Source organism: Tauraco erythrolophus, chromosome 6 (assembly GCF_009769465.1).
Source record: "Tauraco erythrolophus isolate bTauEry1 chromosome 6, bTauEry1.pri, whole genome shotgun sequence".
In the NCBI taxonomy this organism is placed as follows: domain Eukaryota; kingdom Metazoa; phylum Chordata; class Aves; order Musophagiformes; family Musophagidae; genus Tauraco; species Tauraco erythrolophus.
The window spans coordinates 5609483-5630464 of NC_141470.1; the positions used below are offsets into that span (position 1 = coordinate 5609483).

At 40.0% G+C, this 20982-nt stretch overlaps 1 protein-coding gene across 1 annotated transcript in view; it reads left to right on the forward strand.

Moving 5' to 3' along the window:
- MYBPC3 (myosin binding protein C3) overlaps positions 1-20982 on the forward strand; it is a 54772-nt gene that overhangs the window by 23148 nt on the left and 10642 nt on the right. The window contains exons 12-27 of the mRNA XM_009979295.2: positions 692-858; positions 1374-1506; positions 1740-1742; positions 2183-2307; positions 2867-2972; positions 6623-6789; positions 7141-7306; positions 7801-7907; positions 8234-8263; positions 8432-8568; positions 10105-10182; positions 11429-11588; positions 12672-12776; positions 16332-16520; positions 18597-18731; positions 20127-20294. Coding sequence (XP_009977597.2) covers positions 692-858; positions 1374-1506; positions 1740-1742; positions 2183-2307; positions 2867-2972; positions 6623-6789; positions 7141-7306; positions 7801-7907; positions 8234-8263; positions 8432-8568; positions 10105-10182; positions 11429-11588; positions 12672-12776; positions 16332-16520; positions 18597-18731; positions 20127-20294 — 1976 coding nt within the window. The remainder of the gene's footprint in view (positions 1-691; positions 859-1373; positions 1507-1739; positions 1743-2182; positions 2308-2866; positions 2973-6622; positions 6790-7140; positions 7307-7800; positions 7908-8233; positions 8264-8431; positions 8569-10104; positions 10183-11428; positions 11589-12671; positions 12777-16331; positions 16521-18596; positions 18732-20126; positions 20295-20982) is intronic.

A 20982-nucleotide genomic window follows, 5' to 3' on the forward strand; every position in this document is an offset into this window, starting at 1 on the left:
ATACTCCATACTTCTTCCATACTTCCATACTTCCATTCTTCTTCTTCTTCCATACTTCCATACTTCCATACTTCTTCCATACTTCTTCCATACTTCCATACTGGTACTTTGGTTAAACTACAAAATAAGTAATCCATTACAGATATTGTCATCTTTGCCACTCCTCACCCATGTGCCTTTATGTTTACAGATAACTGCAGCCAACAACTGTCTTTACAATAAATATTTTAATAATCTGTGATTCATTTTAGTGCAGAGGAAAAACATCCTCAGTAGAAAAGCACTTGTTTCTTATTAATATAAACCAGCTGCCTTGTTTTGAAGGTTCTCAGATTATCAGTTCAGGTCCTTGCTTTGCCACATACTTTGTGCATGACCCTGACAGGAAAAGAAGTATTCTTGTGTTTCCATTGCCAATCATCAAAGGGAACTTAATATTTATTTGCTTTGGCTATTGGAAAGTAAACCCTTCAGGACAGCGATTGGCTATAAATCAATGTATATATAAATATAAGTAAAACTAGTCACCAGTTTGATGTCATTATTTTAGGTAATAATACAGTAAAAAGTTAGACTGCTAATTTTTTTACTAAGAAATGGCTTCATCAAGCCAATAGGTAGCTTGCCAAGCTGTGGCTGGTTTTAAATCCTCTCAGTAGTGGCACTCAGATACTCTAATCCCTTTCTGCAGAGGTGAAGGAAAACCTGAATCACAATCTGATGTTGATGTCTGGGAAATCCTGAGGAAAGCTCCTCCTTCGGAATACGAGAAAATTGCTTTCCAGTACGGCATCACCGATTTGCGTGGGATGCTGAAACGCCTCAAACGCATAAAGAAGGAAGAGAAAAAAAGCACAGGTTGGTGAGCTGTATTTGTTCCAAATATATCATACGTTCAAATCTTCTGCTTTTTGTAGTCTTGTGAAGTACTAATTATCTAATTTTAACTAATTTGTTTCAAAAGTCTGAAATAGAGAAGGCAAATTGCCATTCATTAGTACTGAGAAGATCAATATCATTTTCCTACGTGGGCAGACAGAGCTGTAACTCTATTTAGGATGCGTTGAAGTACATGTTCACACTTGATTTGGAATATTCTACTTTGCTTATTTTAGTTTATATCACATGCTTTTCATCCCATGTTAAGGAAAAACAGAAAACAGAACAGGATGAAGCACAGACAGAAATGGTAAAAATGCAAACAGGGATGCAGAAAGTGAGGAAGGTTTAAGATGATGGTAAACAACAGGAAAAGAAATAAAGATTTATTTTCCTGACAGAGAATGTAAAAAAAAAAAAAAAAGGAAAAAAAAAGTTAAGTACAGAAATTATTAAGATCTTCTTTTTCTTAAAAAAATCTTTCTTCACCACAGCATTCCTCCAGAAACTGGATCCAGCTTACCAAGTCGACAAAGGACAAAAGATTAAATTAATGGTCGAAGTTGCCAATCCAGATGCTGATGTGAAATGGCTCAAGAATGGACAGGAGATCCAAGTGAGCGGCAGGTAAACTAGAAATACGGGAAGTTCAAAAAGGAATGAGCTACAGCTTGGATGAAGTGGAAAAACTAGCTTTTCTCCCAAAGAAAGAAATAAAATAGGGAGAAATGGGAGCTGGGAAAGAATCTACATAGAGCTTTGGCTCAGGGTCAGTTTGCTGTTCTCATAACTTTTTCTTCTTCTTCCCTCTGCTCTATACATCTACACGTGGAACTGGATGCTTACATCTGCCTAATTAGCAAGTAAGTCCTCAGATCATATTCTGACCTTTATGTATACAGCCAGGGTTCAAAACTACTTTCTTGGGATATGGGATGTCCTTCAGTGCAGCTTCTTCGTAAAACCAATTCCCAGGGATTTTGTGCCGAAGCCACGACAAAGCACTTTTAATGGCAGTCGGTTTTGTTGTATGGCAAAACCCTAGAAAAACATCCAACACCATTCCCAGGAGTTTGTACATCCCACACGTGTGTGAAGGCTTCTCCCTAATTTCCTGCACTAGTTTTTTTCAAACACTGCTTCCCACTGCACCAGGACAGGGACACAGGTCTTGAGCCCTAACAAACCTTGCCACTGACGTCAGAAAAAAAGCAGGAACCTTTTTCTCCACCTGGTGGAGGAAGACACTGACCGGGTCTAGAAGAGTTACTCTCTGATAATTCCACTTAAATTCTCTTTTCAGATATATTTTTGAGGCTGTTGGGAATAAGAGAATACTGACCATAAACCACTGCTCTCTGGCCGACGATGCAGCGTACGAATGTGTGGTAGGGGAGGAGAAGAGCTTCACAGAACTGTTTGTAAAAGGTGAGCAATGGTAGCAGAAGGAAAGAGATCTCCCCTAACATTTAGTTTTGAATTACTGCCACCTCCTCTACCCTCAGATCAGTTAATCTCCTAGGAAAGGAAATTCTCAAACTTACGATCAAATTCTGACATCTACTGAAGTAGAGATTTTTCCTGCAGTTAAATGAAGGAAATTTTTCCCTATAGCTGCAACTAGGAAAGCACAGACACATTTCAAACTGACTTTAGAAATTTGATTCTGCTCAACAGAAACATGTGCCTCAAGCTCTATAAGCAGATGGAGTAGCACAGAAAACTAATGCCTCCAGTTTAGAATTTCAGAATATATATGAAAACTGATTAATCCTGTGTTTGTATTCTGTCTTGTGAAGCCAAACCCAAAAGGTGATTTGATAATATTAATAATGTGATCTGGCACAGTAAATTTTAAGTTCCAACACAGAGAGCGTCACCATGTATGTGGCCAGAGGTTCTTCCTGTGGAGTGCAGAGTGGTGAAATCTACCTCTGGTCTTCAGTCTTTCAGAATACTGTTTTAATAAAAGTCTCTTCGTTTCCAGAACCCCCAATCCTGATCACTCACCCACTGGAGGACCAGATGGTCATGGTTGGAGAGAGAGTCGAGTTTGAGTGTGAGGTGTCTGAGGAAGGAGCTACTGTGAAATGGTAAGGGAATAGAAAAGGGGAAAAAAAAAAAAACAAACAACATGAAACCATATTCCTCCATGGGACATTCTAGGACCAGAGTTTGTGGAGAAGAGCTATGGAATAAAAAGGAAGAAGGTATCCTACACAATTGTTTTCAGGAAAAGATTGATCTTTCTCCTATATGTGAAACATTGAGGAGGAACTGAGAGGCCAGAATACAGCAGAAATAATTAAGTTTAGACATTTTATAGTGTCTCTAGAATTTCTTGTTTAATGTTTACAAGACGCTAGTGTGTGTACCGAGCTGTTACCTTTAAAGTTTTCTGAACACTTGACAGTGATGTCCAACTGTTGCCTGGACTAATCAGATCTGTACTGTGATGAGTTTGCTGCACTTTATGGAATCTTCTGCTCTTCTCACCTGCAGTGAGGGCTGTTTTTTTTAAAGTATTTTTTGTTAGGTAAAAAGTTAGTGTCTCTTGAGACAGAGAGGGGAGCCATCGACTTATTCTAACATATCTGCTGGGGTGATCCTGCAAAGCTGCTCATTACGCTTACACAGCGAGCAGGATTAAGATGACAAGGATTATAGGCAGGATTATAGGCTGCCCAGGGAGGTGGTTGAGTCCCCATCCCTGGATGTGTTTAAGAATAGGGTGGATGATCTACTTAGCGATATGGTTTAATGGGGATTAGGGACGGTTGGACTCGATGATCTCTAAGGTCTTTTCCAACCTAGAAATCTATGAAATCTATGACAAACATTTAGACCATAGAGTCCATTTTGTTGGGCATTCCAGCCGAGCGGAAACTGGAAGGTTCCTGCTGCTTGGGCAGGCACAGCAGGCAGCGCTTGCATATCAGGTCTTAGGCAGACTGTTCTCACTTCGTTTCTCTACCAGATGAAATTCCCTCGTGCTTGTTAACAGCTTCAGGCACATGGTTATCAACTGTTCCCACAATGCCCATTACATTCCTGAGAAGCGCCGACCACTCATCTGCTCTCCCAAAAGGAAGGAACTGAGAATTTAAATAGAGCCCAAGAGTTGGCACAGCGTGTGCATTACAGCACCGAAGCCACGTGCGCGGGCAGACACATGCTATTGTTCAGGAACTGCTCACAGATGCCTGGTCACAAGAGACGGGGACAACCAGATCCGTCCCTCTCAGAGCACGGTGCAGCTGCCACCCTTTGATCCTATGCTTGATCCTATGCCTTTGAACAACTCCCATACATCTCGCGGAGCTGGTATCTGTGGGATGGGCATGTGGTGTGACAAGGGCAAACTGGCAGCTGTCTCAGCCTGAAATGCAGCAAGTGGTCTGAGAAACTCTTCGAATCGTAGCAACAGAAAACGGAGCAGCTAGATGCTTCCACTGTGTTTTACTGGTTTTATCATGTGAGACTCAGTCAATGCTCTCTGGCAAGAAAAGCTGTGTTTTGGACAGTGGAGAGAAGTGTCCAGGGAAAACACGAAACAGGGTGTGGAGAAAGAGTTCCAGGTTTATGACTCATGGAGAAAATGCTCAATAGTTTAAGCAAAGTAAGAGGCAGGAACTCAGGACACCTGCTAGAGCTCTCGCACCCTTTAAACCTGGGGTATGAAATCACAAGCACAGGAACAAAAGCAAGGATGGGACTTGCACAAGACAAAAATAAGGCTTACAGCCTCTTAGGTGTGGCCTTCAGCCCAGGGCTTGGAGAACTCATTATATGGATCTTTTCAGGATCTTCAGGAAAGAATGTTCTCTTGATCACCAAAAAAAGTCTCCCGTGATTCTTATGCAGTACTACGGAATAGTTACTTCTAAACTTCAGATGGTCTTGGAAATAATAGTCTTCTTGAAGAAAAAGATGTCATAAAATACAGAGTTTTGACCTGTTTTTTCCATCTCTGAATGCTGGATGTATCATCTTATCGACTCCAAATAAAATCAAACTATAGTAGCTTAATAATAACAATAAATCTGTGTGTTCCCATTGTCACATAGTACCTACACCAGCAATATCTCAGAAGATTTTAACCAGTTTATCCTTAGAATCTAAACAGGAAACAGGAAAGCGTTTCCAGATGGAGAAAAGAGGCGTTGAGGGCAAAGTCGAGAACAGGGATTTGATCTTTCACGTGTTCAGGACTTGGCTGACTTGGTATTATTGCACTGGTTCTGCGTCAGGTGTGCAGCTGGACCAGATGACCTACACTGGTCTTTAAACCAACAGTTCCCTGCCCATGGCAGGGGGGTTGGAACTAGATGATCTTTGAGGTCCCTTCCAACCCGAACCATTCTATGATTCTAGTTCTATGGTTCTATAAAATCCTTCGCTTACACTTTAGTATCAACTGATTCTTCTACTTCATCGCCCTAGCTACCAAAGGAAAGCCTTTAATAGGACTTCAAATGAGATTTTTCACTTTTCACTGCAGCAAGATATTATTTTAAGCCAAATGACATCTGGGAGTTCTTTTTTGAGATTTACTTTTTTTTTTCACTCCCCTATTTGTCAGTACAGCCCTCTGCAAACACTCTGCTCACACACAGCATCAGCAATGTGTTAGTCAGTAAAGCAAACAGAAGTTAAATATATTCATGTAAGTATAAATCCCTTCCCAAGGAGGGGATTCAATGACACTAGTCATTGAAAAAAGTCTATTTTCATTATTTAGACAAGATATCACGAGATCTCTTTCTTACCAATGCTCATTCATTTAGCTGAATAGCCACTGGTAAGAAATAAGGGAAATAACACAAGATAGGAAGAAAATTATCACTAGATTAAAAGGGTAACGTCTTTTCTATTTTTTTTTCCATGTGAGAAAGTACCAAAGAAGAAAACTTTTTCATTTACAAACTGCAGCAGTATTCAAGTAACATAATATAAATATATTCAAACAATAATGAAAAATATAAACTGCTACAAAAGGAGTAAGTTGAAGAAATTACAAGTTATTTTCTTGTACCCTGTTTATGTAATTTAGGATTAGGAACGGGAAATATTTAAAACGTCTGATGTATTTTTGTGTGACCTTGACTAAACAGCACGAATCCTCTCTGCTTGTTTCCCTTCATGACGACTGGAAATTACAATAATTAAATTTCCTCCCAGGCTGGATGGTGAAGCTTAATTTAGTAATGTCTTAAATATACTCTGGCATCTTTGAATGGAAAGGGCTACAAAATCTAAAAACCATCTTCATTTAAATCCATCTTAAAATTTTCTTCTTTTGCTGATGCCCACGAACCATGAATTTATAACAATTAGAATTCAAATCAAGAAAATTAAGGCTTTTAAGTCATTCCCCAGCGAGTACTGTTTAACTTAGGGCAGCTTTTAAGATAGTAAATTCCCTGCTGGTGAAGTGTTTCTTCCTCCCTGTATCTTCTACAGCATTTAACATGCTTTCATGTTTATCTATAGCGTATAAATAGCAACAACCAAGTAATTCCTTGCGGGTGAACCCTCTGGAACCACAAGTCAAACCCTAGTGAAAATCAATGGTTAAGCTAGAAGCATTCTTGTTCTGGCTCCACTAACCTTTGTGCAATGGTCTCTTCTTTGTTATTCTGCAAAGACTGGATTTATCTTCCAGTCCCCAGTAACCTTAGGCTGACTCTTACTCTTCTCTTCCTACCACACAAAACCAACTCAACGCAATTTGGCACTGCAGGGAAAAGGATGGAATTGAGCTGACGCGGGAGGAAACATTCAAGTACCGGTTCAAGAAAGATGGAACAAAGCACTATCTAATTATTAATGAGTCAACCAAGGAGGACAGCGGACACTACACCGTGAAGACCAATGGTGGGACATCGGTCGCTGAACTAATTGTACAAGGTAGGCACAGGCAACAGCACAGAACCAGAGACCTTCTCCAGGATAATGGGCAGGGGTAGCAGAATCCTTACGCCAGGGAAACAGAAGACTTAATAAGGAGCAGAAAGTTTGACAATAAAGGCCTCAAGGAGAACTCCGACCTGTGTGCCGGATGTAACGGATACTCTGATAAGAACAGGTGCTTAGCTCCCAGCCCTGATAAAGCCCTGCACGCTGTGGATTTCCCTTCTTATTTCACCCTTCCACAAACAGCTCGCTCAGCCGTAGCCTTTCACTAAATCACACCAACTCTTTACTTACAGATCTGTTCTGATCCGTTGATGTGTGTGTTGATTGTTCTCACAATATCAGAGAAAAAGCTGGAAGTTTATCAGAGCATTGCGGACCTGACAGTGAAGGCACGCGACCAGGCAGTCTTCAAGTGTGAAGTTTCCGATGAAAATGTGAAAGGAATCTGGTTGAAAAATGGAAAGGAGGTGGTCCCAGATGAAAGGATTAAGATCTCCCATATTGGCAGGTTAGTCTCCTTGCAGAAGGTAGGTACAGGCTTGGGTATTGCATTACGACCCATGGGAACTACTATTGCTGGGGATAGGGATACAAACCAAGACTTTGTCCTGTCATCAGCTGAAAGGAAAAAAGTTTAAAACCTTCTCATATGCAATCAACGTGACAGTGGCAGACTTGCTTTGGTATGTGTGCAGTCTGTCTGTGGTGGTACGGCTTGCAGGTATGGAATCGGTGGTGTATCAGCAGAATTCATCCTCAATTTTCATGAGGATTTCATGTTTTCTTGGGATGCAAACAACCTAGAAAACACGTTGTTGAAAACTTTAAAATTAGCAGCAGTGTTTAAACGATTAAGATGGCACGTATGTATAAACATCTTCGGAAAAACTAGTGTTTATATGCACACATAAAAGTTGTGCCCTTCCGTGCTCAAGTTTCTTAGCCCTGTTTCTCCTGGAGAGATAAGGTAAAGGAGTAGAACACATTTATTCATGTTTCCAGAATCCATAAGCTAACCATCGAGGACGTAACACCAGGTGACGAGGCTGATTATTCCTTCATCCCTCAGGGATTTGCTTACAACCTTTCTGCCAAGCTTCAGTTTTTGGGTAAGTTACCTTAGAATTTGTAATGGGAATTCCAGAGGGATAAAATGATGGCATTAATCATGGTTATACCAGGAAAGAGTATGTGGAATCTCTTTTCCTGATACCTCAACATAGGCACAATTTTTTTCCCTGTTATTTTGTGTTATCGTTACCACATTGTTTCACAGAACCTGTTTTCCAGTTTATTGCATTAATCTGTTGACGTACATGCCTTACGACGATTTAATGATGAACAGTTTTAAAACTACTTTTTGGGTGCAAATATTATGTGAATTCTGTTTTCTGATCCATTTCTCCTACCCCCTCCCCACTTTTTTCTCCCCCAGAGGTCAAGATTGATTTTGTACCACGAGAAGGTAAGAACAGCAGTCATTATTATTTATATGCAAGTAAATATATTTTCAATAGCAAAGAAAGCAATGTTTTTTCATTTTAATTCAATATATGAATATTCACTTTTTTTTTTTTTTCATACAGAACACTCAAACTATATTTAAAACTTATTTTCTCTGCCTTTGCTATAGAACCTCCCAAAATCCACCTTGACTGTCTGGGCCAATCCCCTGACACTATTGTCGTTGTGGCTGGGAACAAATTGAGACTGGATGTTCCCATATCGGGAGACCCAACGCCCACTGTCATCTGGCAGAAAGTAAACAAGGTAATGCCCAACCTGACACAGTGTCTGGGGCAAAGTCGGCACAACGGGAAGTTTGTTTTCTTTCTCAAACCTTATTTGGATTTACAATTCTTAATTACAAGTATTTTCATCTTCCTTTTATTTTTTGTAAACCTCAAGAAAAAAAAATTAAATATCTGCAATGCAGCTGTTTGGGATTGAGCTGTTTTTCGTGAGACTCATCGTGAGCTGCTCTATTTCTGATCTGTTGCCTGTCTTCCTGTTCCAAAAAAAGGGGGCTGAGTATATATGAGTAGACATATGTACATGTAGACAGGAGGATACCACACATATTTATTCTCTTCCTACCTCTGAGAAAAAGAAAGAATGATGAGTCATCCCCATCACCTTCACCTGGTAGGATGGACATGTTCTGAAGATGGCAGCTTCTCTTTTAATCTTTCTCAAGAGTTCTACAGTCTGTGAAGAAAATGTCTTCTTAGCAGACCACGTCCTTAAAACTGTATTTGGCATAATGACCGTAAGGGACACTTGCTATTTGCAAGTGTCAAATCAATGACAAAACATCAGAGAAAGAATTGAGAAGCCAGACACAAAAAGTAAAGCAAGATTCCTTTCTGGTTCTCTCAGAACATCCCCACCCCTCACCATCTGTGGGCTCTTGAGCTATAACTAGCACCAAACTGGGAAACACTTTGCATGATATTCTACAGCATCATTACATTTCCCATAGGTGTAGATACGGACAAAATAATATTGCAAATTATATTTATTTCCCCAATCTCATTCCTTCATGATTCTGTCACATTCTTTGTCCAGGTTAGCACATTTAATAACACTTGGGCCTTTTCTCTGCAATGCAGAATTCGTATGGAAACAAACGACAAAGCCCTTTGTTTCTCTTTTGGGAACCAAGAGAAACTGGCTCTCCCGCAGGAGTTTCTCTGATAAAGTGACAGTTGGGTACCAGACAACCCCTGCCCAGTGGTATTTCTGGGGCGTGAAGCCTCAATCTATGAATCAGAGCAGCCAGTCTTGATGTGAAGGATGTATAAATTAATTATACATACTAATGAAATCCTGAACAAACAGCTTCAGAACACATTTTCTGATGTCACGGACCTGACTGTATTTCCGAGTGTTGAAACACACTGCCTTACCCTCCCGTTGTTACAGAAATAAGTAATCCTTATGTTTGTAGCTACAGACCATGAGTAACCAGTACCGCAGGACACAGAGAGATTCTGTTACAATTCCACTGCAGGAATGTCATGCACCTTTGTCAGGGTGTAAATTCGGGCTTCCTGACTTCTCCTTCCCTTAACTCACGGCAATCTGATCCATCTCTTTCCATTTCTGCTCTGCACTTCTGTATCAGTTGATTTCCCCCCCCAGGTCTGCTCGCTGCCTCGCTTTGCTCATCGCTTTTCTCACACCTCCAGATTCACCCCCCAAAAAAAAATCCTACAGCCTCTTCTCCTCTGTCTTGCAGAAGCAGCTTTACTGCTCTGCTCAGAAAGATTTAGCTGACTTTCTGTGGCTTCTTTTCTTATCTAGAAAAGTGACCTTCTTAGAAGCAATGATGATTCCACAGCTTCCTCAGAAAACAGCAGTGATTTAAATCCTGATAGTAAGGTAAGTTCCTTATTATTTATGCAGACACAAAAATACACTCAGTGTGTTCCAGATGAAAGGTTTTATTCAGAAGGAAATAAAATTAAAGTCAGTAGATATTAAAAGTGGTGAAGTAAATAGCACATCAGGCCCAACATCCTGCCTCACAGTCGTAATTACCAAACACTTTGAATGGGCACAAGAGGTCTGGTGAGTAATTTTAGAGTAAGATGCTGATGGAGGAAATCTCTTTCATGGTGGCTGGATTACGAGGCATCAAAGAATTATCTGAAAACTATTTTTAATATATTTTCGAATGTTTATGCCTTTTTTTTTCCCCACTCACCTGTAAGCTTCAACAATAACTTGAGGAAAAAAACTAGGACAAAATCTTACAGGACACAAGGAAAAATGACAATGGGTCAAGAGAGTGGACTATGTATGTACAAAACAGTGAAAGATGATTCATTTTCTAACAAGTTTCCTTTTTGTCATAAACTACTTTTTTATTTTGATAGAGTCAAAAACATCTTACACTTAGTATGCAAGAATAAACCTTCGTCTGGGTTAGGATTCTGCTGCACCAGTCCCTATTCAGGCACATATGCTTTCTAACGGATCGTGTTCCGAGTCTGAAGATGTGCAGGAACACAAAGGAATGTGTTTTACACGTACAGCAAAGCTGTGGTCAGTATGTTTAGATCTCAGCTCAGAGAAGAGTAGAAAGTTACCACATAGGACATTCCTGAGTGAAAGAAACCACATCGATGTCATTAACAGTTACAAGAAACACAGAGGGAAATTTCAGAGGGAAATCGTTCAAATCCATGTTATCTGATGCCAAATGTAGATACTGTTGATCAGGAATGTTTGCTCAACCACTTGAATCTGAATTTGCAAACCTTGAATTTACACGGTACCCAACTGTCATCCATTAAACTCTTCACGTTGACAGCCCAGCTCTCCCAAGTAGGAATTTGTGGAAGTACTTAGTAACTCCTTTGAAACAGAGTATGTGTAACTGGCAATAAATCTGAACAGCCCGCAGACTTTCAGAACCAATTTTCCCAAATGTTATCTGTGTGAGCCACTTAGTCTGTGTTTTCTCTCTTCTACGTACAAACAGAACTCGAAAAACTTCGTAGCTTTTCAATAATTTTTGTAATATTCAGTGATTTGAAGATTTTCACCAGCTTACACACAGGCTCATCAGGCTGTCCCTAGCACAACTTGCAATGACTTTCTCTGCTACTTTCACTGCCCACAGCTGCTGTTTGAATCTGAAGGCAGAGTTCGTGTGGAGATGCATGAAGACCACTGTGTCTTCATCATCGAAGGAGCGGAAAAGGAGGACGAGGGGGTATACAGAGTTATAGTCAAGAATCCAGTGGGAGAAGATAAGGCTGATATCACAGTCAAAGTTATCGGTAAGTGAAGGAAGGAAAAGAACCAGAGCATGAAAGTGTCTTGAGTTCGCTGAAACTAAACTTTCTTCTAAACTGCCTTCTCTAAACCCGAGGCAAGTTCTGACTTTAGGTTTAGAAAAACAGAAAAGGATCACAAAGGCAGCAATATTATCAACCACAAAACTTGGCAGAAGTATTTTTCACAGGTAGTTGCCTTCTGTGTTAAAAGAGAACAACTCCTGGTAGAAATCCATGTATTTCCTTTTTATTTATTTCCAGTTTCAGGTGATCCTATCGTTTTACAGATGACATTCCATTCTGAAGAATATGCTTGTCTGAGATAAAAACTTCCTGTCATTTTGTTGTGGTTTATGTTTTTAAGCAAAGATTGCTGCATTCTATAAGCAGTAAATGGTTAATGGAATAAAGAGACATCATGTCTCTGACACAAGATGAACAGATTGCCACTATGAGTCACAGAAGAGCTGGGGGGAATATGATTTTGAGTCAGTAATTTCAATAAAATTTTTCATAATATTTAACTTGCTTATACCCTACCACACGTATGACAAAAGGTCAGGTTATAAGCAAACTCAGAAATTACAAAAGAAAATTGCTTTCACCTACAGTATTAAAATTTAGAATTCACTGCTTAGGTGAATACTAAGTCTCTTTTCATCTTTTATAAATCCTAAATCAGGATATTTAGTATGAATATCTCCAAAATAACAAAATATATGAGACACACAGTTATTTTATTCTATATAAAGTTTATGCTAGAGCAAATAGGAAACTCTGGAGCAAGCATCTTCTTACAGAACAGAATTACCTTGTTACTTTACATTTTTGCAAAAAGTTATGCCTGTGAAGAACAAGGGAGCCAAATAATCAATGGTATTAAAAGGAAAACCAACCTAACATAAAAGCATCAAAGAGCAGGATTGACTTCAGACTAAATAATACATTTTTGACTGTACCTACTGTTGCTCTCTGACAAAGCTGCATAAATACAATACTGAAAAAATCTTAAAGCAAAATATTTCATTGACTTGTATGCAGAAATCCAAACAGTAACAACTCTCGCGCGTTCTCAACTGTCTTCAGATGTTCCTGACCCTCCAGAAGCTCCCAAGATCAGCAATATTGGAGAAGATTACTGCACTGTGCAGTGGCAACCCCCTAAATACGATGGTGGGCAACCAGTACTTGGTAAGAACTGCTAAAACAGAAAGTCCCCAGCAGCCTCACCTATATATCCTGCTGCTCCTTTGCAATGGCACAGAAGGATTCTCTCTGTTTATTCACTCTAGGAGGGCTGACCCTCAGAAACCAATTAACATAGCAAACCTTCAAACTGGTCTAGAGCCTGGCCCTTCAGTTTTAGGGAGAGGGTGCCCTCTACCCGCACTCTTTGAATAAGAGAAGTATTTCGGTGAATGAGTTATCAAAGCACAAGAAAGTGATACCAAAAAGGGTTAAATCTAAACATTCTCACTCAAGACTGAAATTTTAGGTCAGCACACAGGCCTTTGGACTCACCTAGGAACACCAGAACAGACCTGTGGCCACCTCAGTCATCAAACTGAGCTGGCTGCAATCTCGAGCACTCGTGTAATACACGTTTCTTTTAGAAAACGACTTCCTAATTCTACTTCATATACAACCACACACCACAGGCCCCAAAACACTTCTCAGTCATGTTAACGACCTTAACATCTGCACGAAAAACTAGAGGCCAAAGTTATCATGCAATACAGGGAATGAGCAGAAACAATGAAGAACATTATTGATACCGTTTTAAGTTCTCTGCAGAGCATGGTGGGTTTTAGATAAAACTCCCTGTGATCCTTAGAAGGAAAAGAAAATAATGCAGGGTCTTAGTCATTTTTAGGGAAAAATTCCTCAGGACTCCAAATCTAACAATTTGTGTAATAAAGATCACTGGAGTTTGAGTTTCTTTTAAAATACAATACACTGAAAGCTATATGGACTCCTACGGGGATGCCAGGGCTAGGAATGTTCTAAAATTCTTTTAACCCCCTGCCTCGTATCTAGAAGAGAGAAGTTTGTGTTTGCTTTTGGGTATTTGGACTTCACTCACTTCCACAAGAATAGCGTAACCTCATTTAATTCAACAGAAGTCACCTGTGCAGGAATAAACAAGATACTACTGGACCAGTCCTTTGTGGTTTCTCCTGTCCTGGCAGGAAGCAAGAAGTTAACAATTCAAACTATTATGTGCAAAGAGATATAGCAATAGCTGTCCCCTGACCACTGCCAAACCCCCCTCCCCTGCCTCGACTCTGCAAAGCCCATGATTTGCTTTTGTAGAGTTGTCAGGACACCTATTTTGCAAAGTTCTTTGGTTTGTTTTCACTTTCAAAGGAGTGATTTTGTTGATGTTCTACTAACGACCCTTTGGACTACATGAGGAGGTTTCTTCAGATAGCAGAGGACTGTACTACTAACAGAGCTAGAATAAAACATCTCAGGGGAGAAAAAAAAAAAAAGCCAAGATGCAGCACCATCCATCCAAACGAAGCTTTAAAAGCAAGCTAAAAAGGCAGGAGGAAAAGACAGATGCATTCTTATCTGTCTTCATATTGTTACAGATGGCATTGTAGGCAGCCTGCTAGTCTTTATTAGCTATATCCAACAGATATAGAAAAGAAATTCAAAGAAATTCACACCCCATCTTCACTGTTACGCAAACCTCTCATGGGGTCTAGTGGACTTTTTATATTACTAAAGCAGTATCTTTATCTATCATACATTCTGTGCATTTAGGGAAATAATCTGCTTTACCAAATGTCACCCATAGTACCAGTATTGTCTTTTTGTGTCGTTTTTCCTTTTTTTTTTTTTTTTAATTGCAATTCTGGTATGGCACAGTGAAGTGTCTCAGTTCTGACAGGAAACTATGTATGTCTAAAATGGCAGAAAACCAGAAACTGAGTTGCTGAAACTTCCCTCAGTCTCACAGACCCTGGTGAAAAGAGCAAAAAGCAGGAACATGTCAAAGACATCACAGATTCTTTGCTTACAGCATCTACCCCTGTTTAAAAGCTCCTGAAAACAAGCACGCCAGGAGTAACTTCGTACATTAGAAGTGATGACACAACCTGTCAGCTCAAAGGTCCTTCCACCACCCATTTCCAAAAACATTCTGCAGGCTCCCATGATGTCCCTGCCATTGAACGTGGACAGGAAAGGCTGCTGAGGCCTGATGTCCATGCTGACAACACGTCAGCACACGTGCTTGTCGTTCTCCATCTCCCTGGAGACGCTGTAAGCCTGAATCCTCCTTCCCAGGTATGCCAAAGGGACATCTGCAGGTTTGAGAGCCACCACCTTTGTGAGCATCAGGGATTGAAGCACTGACCTACTCAGTTTGTAAGTCTTTACAAAGCGTTTGCTACAGCCTTACGCTGTTGTAGCTGACCACTGCTACAGACATACCCTCTGTAGGCTATGGCTAGAAACAGACATACAATACAGATAAATACATGGGATGTGCAAACCACTATTCAGTGTATTTTCTCTCCATTATTCACCCCATAGTTATCAGATTAACAGCTTTCAAAACCAAATCTGTTTAAAAGAAGTCTACATGCATCACTTCCAGACATACTATCTGCAACACCGAGAAGCAGCAGGCATTTACTATAGCTAGATGGAAAGAAAACAGTTGGTAACTCCTTCGTAGCAGCTCAGCGGAAAATAATTTATACAAACATTTCCAATGTGAAATACAACCATCCTCCATACTAAGGATGGAGAATCACAGATGCCATTCCCAGTTTGGGGGAATGAGAAGTTTATCTTTCAAACTGATAACCCAGCCTGACCTGGTCATTCCAAGAAACACCATGGTACTGTGGGAAAGGCTGTGGGTGTTGAGCAGCTGAGGGAGATGGAGTAAAGACCCAGATTCTGGGCATACAGACTACATCTAAATTCTGCAGCGCATCGTCTCTCTTAGTTCTCTGTAATCCCACAGTTTCACTTACCTTCCCCAGGGAATCAGAGCAAGAAAAACGGTGTGTGGTCAGGACTCACTTCGCTCTAGGGCTGAAGACCAGCACTGTCTGGGAAACACTCTGCAATTCCACTGCTTAGCAACAGACACAGAGGTCCAACCTAAGTTCTTTGATAAATCATTAAAAAAAAACAAGTGTCAAACTGTTTTTCCAACTCATTTTTTGCTTTGGGATTTATGCTGTTAGCCGAGACTAGTGAATTGCAGCAGAATCTAAGAAAGAAAATAATTTTTTAAGTGTATGTCTTATCTTACATGTTTCAAGGCAATTTCTGCCTCACCGAAAGGGCTTCGTGCAGAACTGCTGTGGCTCACGCGTTTCTCTGCCTTTAGGAGTGAAGGAGCACGTTCTCGCCAGAAAGGATTTCCCATTTAAACCAGCTCTGCTAACACCTCCAGTTGGCATACATCTAAATACCTTAACAGTAATGTACAGCATGCAAAATGTGCTCAAAGCCTGATACTAGCCATAGACAATTCTAAATAACTTCTGCTCTGAAAAGCGTAACTATTCAGGTCAGAACGTCGGACAGAGGGAAGTAAAAGAAAAGGAAACTGGAGGAAAACACCACAGCTTCACACAATTCAGCCACATGCCATAATTCTGAATCACATTCGGATCTTTTATGCCATTGGGGGGAAAAAAAAAAAGGCGAATTTCTTTTTTCCTGCATGTGAGAGAATAATTTGCAGTTCTTTTCCATCATAAGAGATGTCCTTCCCAGGCTATATTTTGGAGAGAAAGAAGAAGAAGAGCTACCGATGGATGAGGCTGAACTTCGACCTTCTGAAAGAGCTAACCTACGAAGCCAAGCGCATGATTGAAGGAGTAGTTTATGAGATGCGGATTTATGCCGTGAATTCCATCGGCATGTCCCGGCCAAGCCCTGCCTCGCAACCCTTCATGCCTATTGGTGAGTTTTGTCACGCTCCATATTAGTTCTAATTTCTTTCTGATGAAGACAGGACAGTTTTCACTTCTTCTCTTCAACTGCCCTTATACCTCAAAAGAATATGTTAGGAAAGAGTCTATCAACAATCTATATTCCATATTTAATCAACCTTTTCCTTTGTAATCTTCCTCTTCTCTATCTCTCATTCCCCTTCCTGAGAAGCACAGAGGTTCCAGTTTCATGAAATTGCTGATGAATTTTTAGTTGTTATAATTAGAAGTGTGAGAGTCGAGCTGGATCTGGAAAGGAGGAGAACTAATTGACAGAAATTTCCCTGTCCCTCTCAGCTTCTCCCATTCCCTTATGGGTGCAAATATCACAGTATTCCCCACCCAGTACTCCCTTAATCCTGGCTCTCTCCACAGCTAAAAGGATAGCTGATTAAGAAAATATTTGGGGAATGATTTTCTATAAATAATGGTTCCCAACACAGCAGTGCAGTGTCTCCTGCAGTCCCTGAGCAAGGAGCAAACTAACGGAGTCCTCAGGAAGCCTGCCTGCTAAGAGCTTTAGAAAGAAGACCCACAAAAATACAAATAACTGGAGATTAAAATGACTAGAGTTGCTAAATCTCCAAATATCAGTGAAGGGGGACAGCCTGCTGAAGGAGATAACGTAAAAGCAGACGATGCACTGAAGGGGCCAGAAGGAAAGGATGAACTGCAAGAAGAGTCTCGTAATTCTGGATTTCAAACCCACAACGGCTGGTCTGCGACAACAGAGGGCAAACGAAGGCCATCGAGTGGAGCAACTGGAAAAAAAGGTCCAAAGTTTTCATGGGATAGGCAGAGTTTTACTTGATTGAGGATAAAGTTCACACTTACTGCTTCAGAGAAGAGGTTTGGGGTTTTGCTGGTGTACTGTGTGGTTGCGTACGCTCCCAACTGCCTTTGCCTCCTGCATGCTGCTGTTCACGGTCCTTCCTGCCAGTCCAACGTGAAAAATTTTGACACAGCTACAGAAAGGAAACTGGGTGATATTTTTTTTATTTATTTATTTTTTTACCGTAACTTTGGGAACAAAGATCCATTTCAATCAGTCGCGCAACTGATAAACCTGTATTTAACTTACTTTATATATGAAATATTCATAATATGCAAAATCTGTCACGTTTACTCAAAAGATGTTAAGTTTAAATACATACACACAGAGTATGCCAAGCATACATTTCTGTAACATGATTGCTTTGACGCCACGCAGACTAAATTTTATGTTCCAGCACTCTAAATTTTATTTTCCAAAAGCTAACTTTCTGTTTGCTTTTTGGAATCAATGATTTCCCAGTAGTATTTGTGTGTATTTGAGATTCTCCAGTGAGGGTTCTTCTTCACTGCTTTTTAATTACTAGACAACAGTCATGCTTAAGAAGACTTAATTTAGCCAGTGGTTTTTCTGAACTATGGATTTAGAAAGAGCCCTGACACTGCTGTTCTGAAAAGACACGAAATAGCTGTATCGAACTGAAGTGAAAATTTTTCAGCCCCCAAATATTTTTTCTCTGGCATGTGCCTACTACAAATGTGCAAATCAGAACTAGTGTTTCTCTAAATGTGTAGTCATAACTTTGGGTCGTTTTCTCCACTGTTAGAGGAAAATGAGGAAAGTCAAATTTAGCCACTGATGAATTTGGTCCTCTGACTGTGAATTGTGTCTAATTACAACCAGGGTGTAAGTACAGCACACAAATCGTATGCATTTGTATTTCTAAACTTTTCTGCAGGCTTCTGCTGACAATTTGACTCCCCTCTACAACTCTTCTTTTTCCATTGGCTTTTACTCATAAAGGACCACATGCAAACAGGAGCTACTATCCTAACCTCTCGTTCCCTTCCTTATTGTAGGAATCTTACGCTGCACTTCTATCAAATGAAGTACTAAGTGTTGCATTTTACAACTCATCTTAAGCTGCATTTATTTTATTAAACCAGACAGTGGTATATAATTTAGCTGCTAATCATTCCTTCTATAGGTTTTGAATTCTCACAGCTATATTGCTATTTCTCAGCATTTACTTCCCTCTATCTCTATCTCTCACAGCTCCTCCAAGTGAACCGACCCATTTTACAGTGGAAGATGTTTCTGACAGCACTGTGGCCTTGAAGTGGAGACCCCCTGAGAGGATTGGAGCCGGGGGATTAGATGGTTACATCGTGGAATACTGCAAAGATGGATGTAAGTAAGCACAAATACTAGAAAGTAGCAACGGGACATTATTAAAATACTACAATGGCAGTAGCTTCACTGAAATATCCCAATAAATGAACCATATCCAGTATCATTAAATTTATCATAAATTAATCTATGACGAACATCCTTGCCAGCCATCACCAGACATACCACAACATGACTGCAAAACCATGAAATTCACATCAACCATAAAGTAACCTCCACAGTTATCATGAACTTTAATACAGAAAAGTGCTACAAAAATACCAGTGCTGTTCTACAGTCATTACTATACTTCTGCAGCATTCACAAATTGCATATTTCTTAAAACCAATATAATCACTTGACTGTAACAACAGCAGTCAAACTTTCAAGTAACTGTTACCTTATTTCATTTAACACTTGTGGTCCACTGTATCTACAATGCTCGATTTACAATAATGCTGCAAGATAACATTCATGTCATAAAAACCAAATAACAAATCTATAATCACTCCAATCGTGAAATTTTCTCTGACACTATGCTCAATTGTCATATAATCTAAACTAGGGTTTTTACAGAGTATAATTTATCCAGAAATAATTTGTAGTCTTTAATGAGATATCATCATGGAATTACCAGAATCCCTATGTCTTCGTCACAGAAGAATGATGTCATCAGTTGTACTTCTTTGTCATTAGAATAACTAAGGAAGCCCTAAGAATTCTGTTCCACAGTGTCAGTTGAGGAGTTAAGAACAAATTCCAACAGTTACCTGCTCTATTACTGTTTTCAGCATATGTGGCTCTCAGCAGTCCACTAGGACACCCACAGGAGATATATTTATTCCAAGAAAAAATTAAATTAGGCAAGAAAAAAATTAAATTAAAGCTTCACTTCCTTGCTAAAAATACTTCCAGAATTCTCTCCCCACTCTCCCTTGCTAATGAAAACAAATGTAGAGAAGCCCCACAGCTCTACGCTCTACAAAACAGAATGCTAAAGGAAGTATCCAAAGATGATTCCCTTACTCCTAGCTATTTTCATAGAATCATAGAATCATAGAATGGTTAGGGTTGGAAGGGACCTTAAAGATCATCTAGTTCCAATCCCCCTGCCATGGGCAGGGACACCCTCCACTACACCAGGTTGCCCAAAGCCTCATCTAACCTGGCCTTGAACACTGCCAGGGATGGGGCATCCACATTTTGAATAAACAAGGTGTACACATTCCTTAACTCCATGCGTAAACACATTTTCTAGATCCGGTGTTCTTTCTCCAGCTTAGTTTATTCCCTTTTAAGTGTAGTATTGCATGTTAAATTCATTTTACCTTAACACAAATTTACTTCCAATTGTAGATAAGGCATCAGTTTGGAAAAATAATATATTATTACAATATGCAAATCCTGTACTTGCAGCAACAGAATGGATCCCAGCTCTTCCTGGCTTAACTGAGCGCACATCTGCCCTGATTAAAGACCTGGTCACAGGGGACAAACTTCATTTCCGTATAAAGGCTATAAACTTGGCTGGAGAGAGCGGAGCAGCACTAATCAAGGAGCCCGTTACTGTTCAAGAGATCCTGCGTGAGTATCCAGGCTGAATAAATCTTATTCATCTATTTCCTCTGATCAAAATTCTCATCATGTACACATGCAGAAAACCTCTGGGACTGTGCCACCTTCTGAGCATAACACCCACACAGCTCTTCCACTTCGACTGGGTGCCCAGGATCTTCTGATCCTGAGAACGTTGCTCCACTCTCCAGGTCTTACATTTCTAAAGTATAGCTCTTAAAACAAAATACTACTTCTTACTTTTAAAATAGGGACGTTTCACCTCTTGTAATGCCGCTGTCAGCATTCGAGAGACACATTTTCCACTATTTAGCTCCCTGCTGGAAAAGCTGTTATGTTACTGCAAAAGGTTGGAACTAGATGATCTTTGAGGTCCCTTCCAACCCAAACCATTCCATGATTCTAAGAGATCTGCTTAAATAAAAGCCATTATCTGTACTTGATTGTCCTAGGTTATTAATTAACACCCTGTGTATCACCCAACAGCAGTAGAATATAACTCATTTGACTGGAGTCCAAAAGATATCAAGATATCAAGAGCTGCTAGTAGTGGATTCCTCAACCCTGACTCACACGAAGTGTCTGCCAGAGTCTCACTGAGAGTGAAATGACTTGGTGTAAATGAAATGAAGCTGTAATGCATCTCAGAGCCAAAGGGAGACAAAGACAGACACTCCAACTCTATGTTAAGAAATTC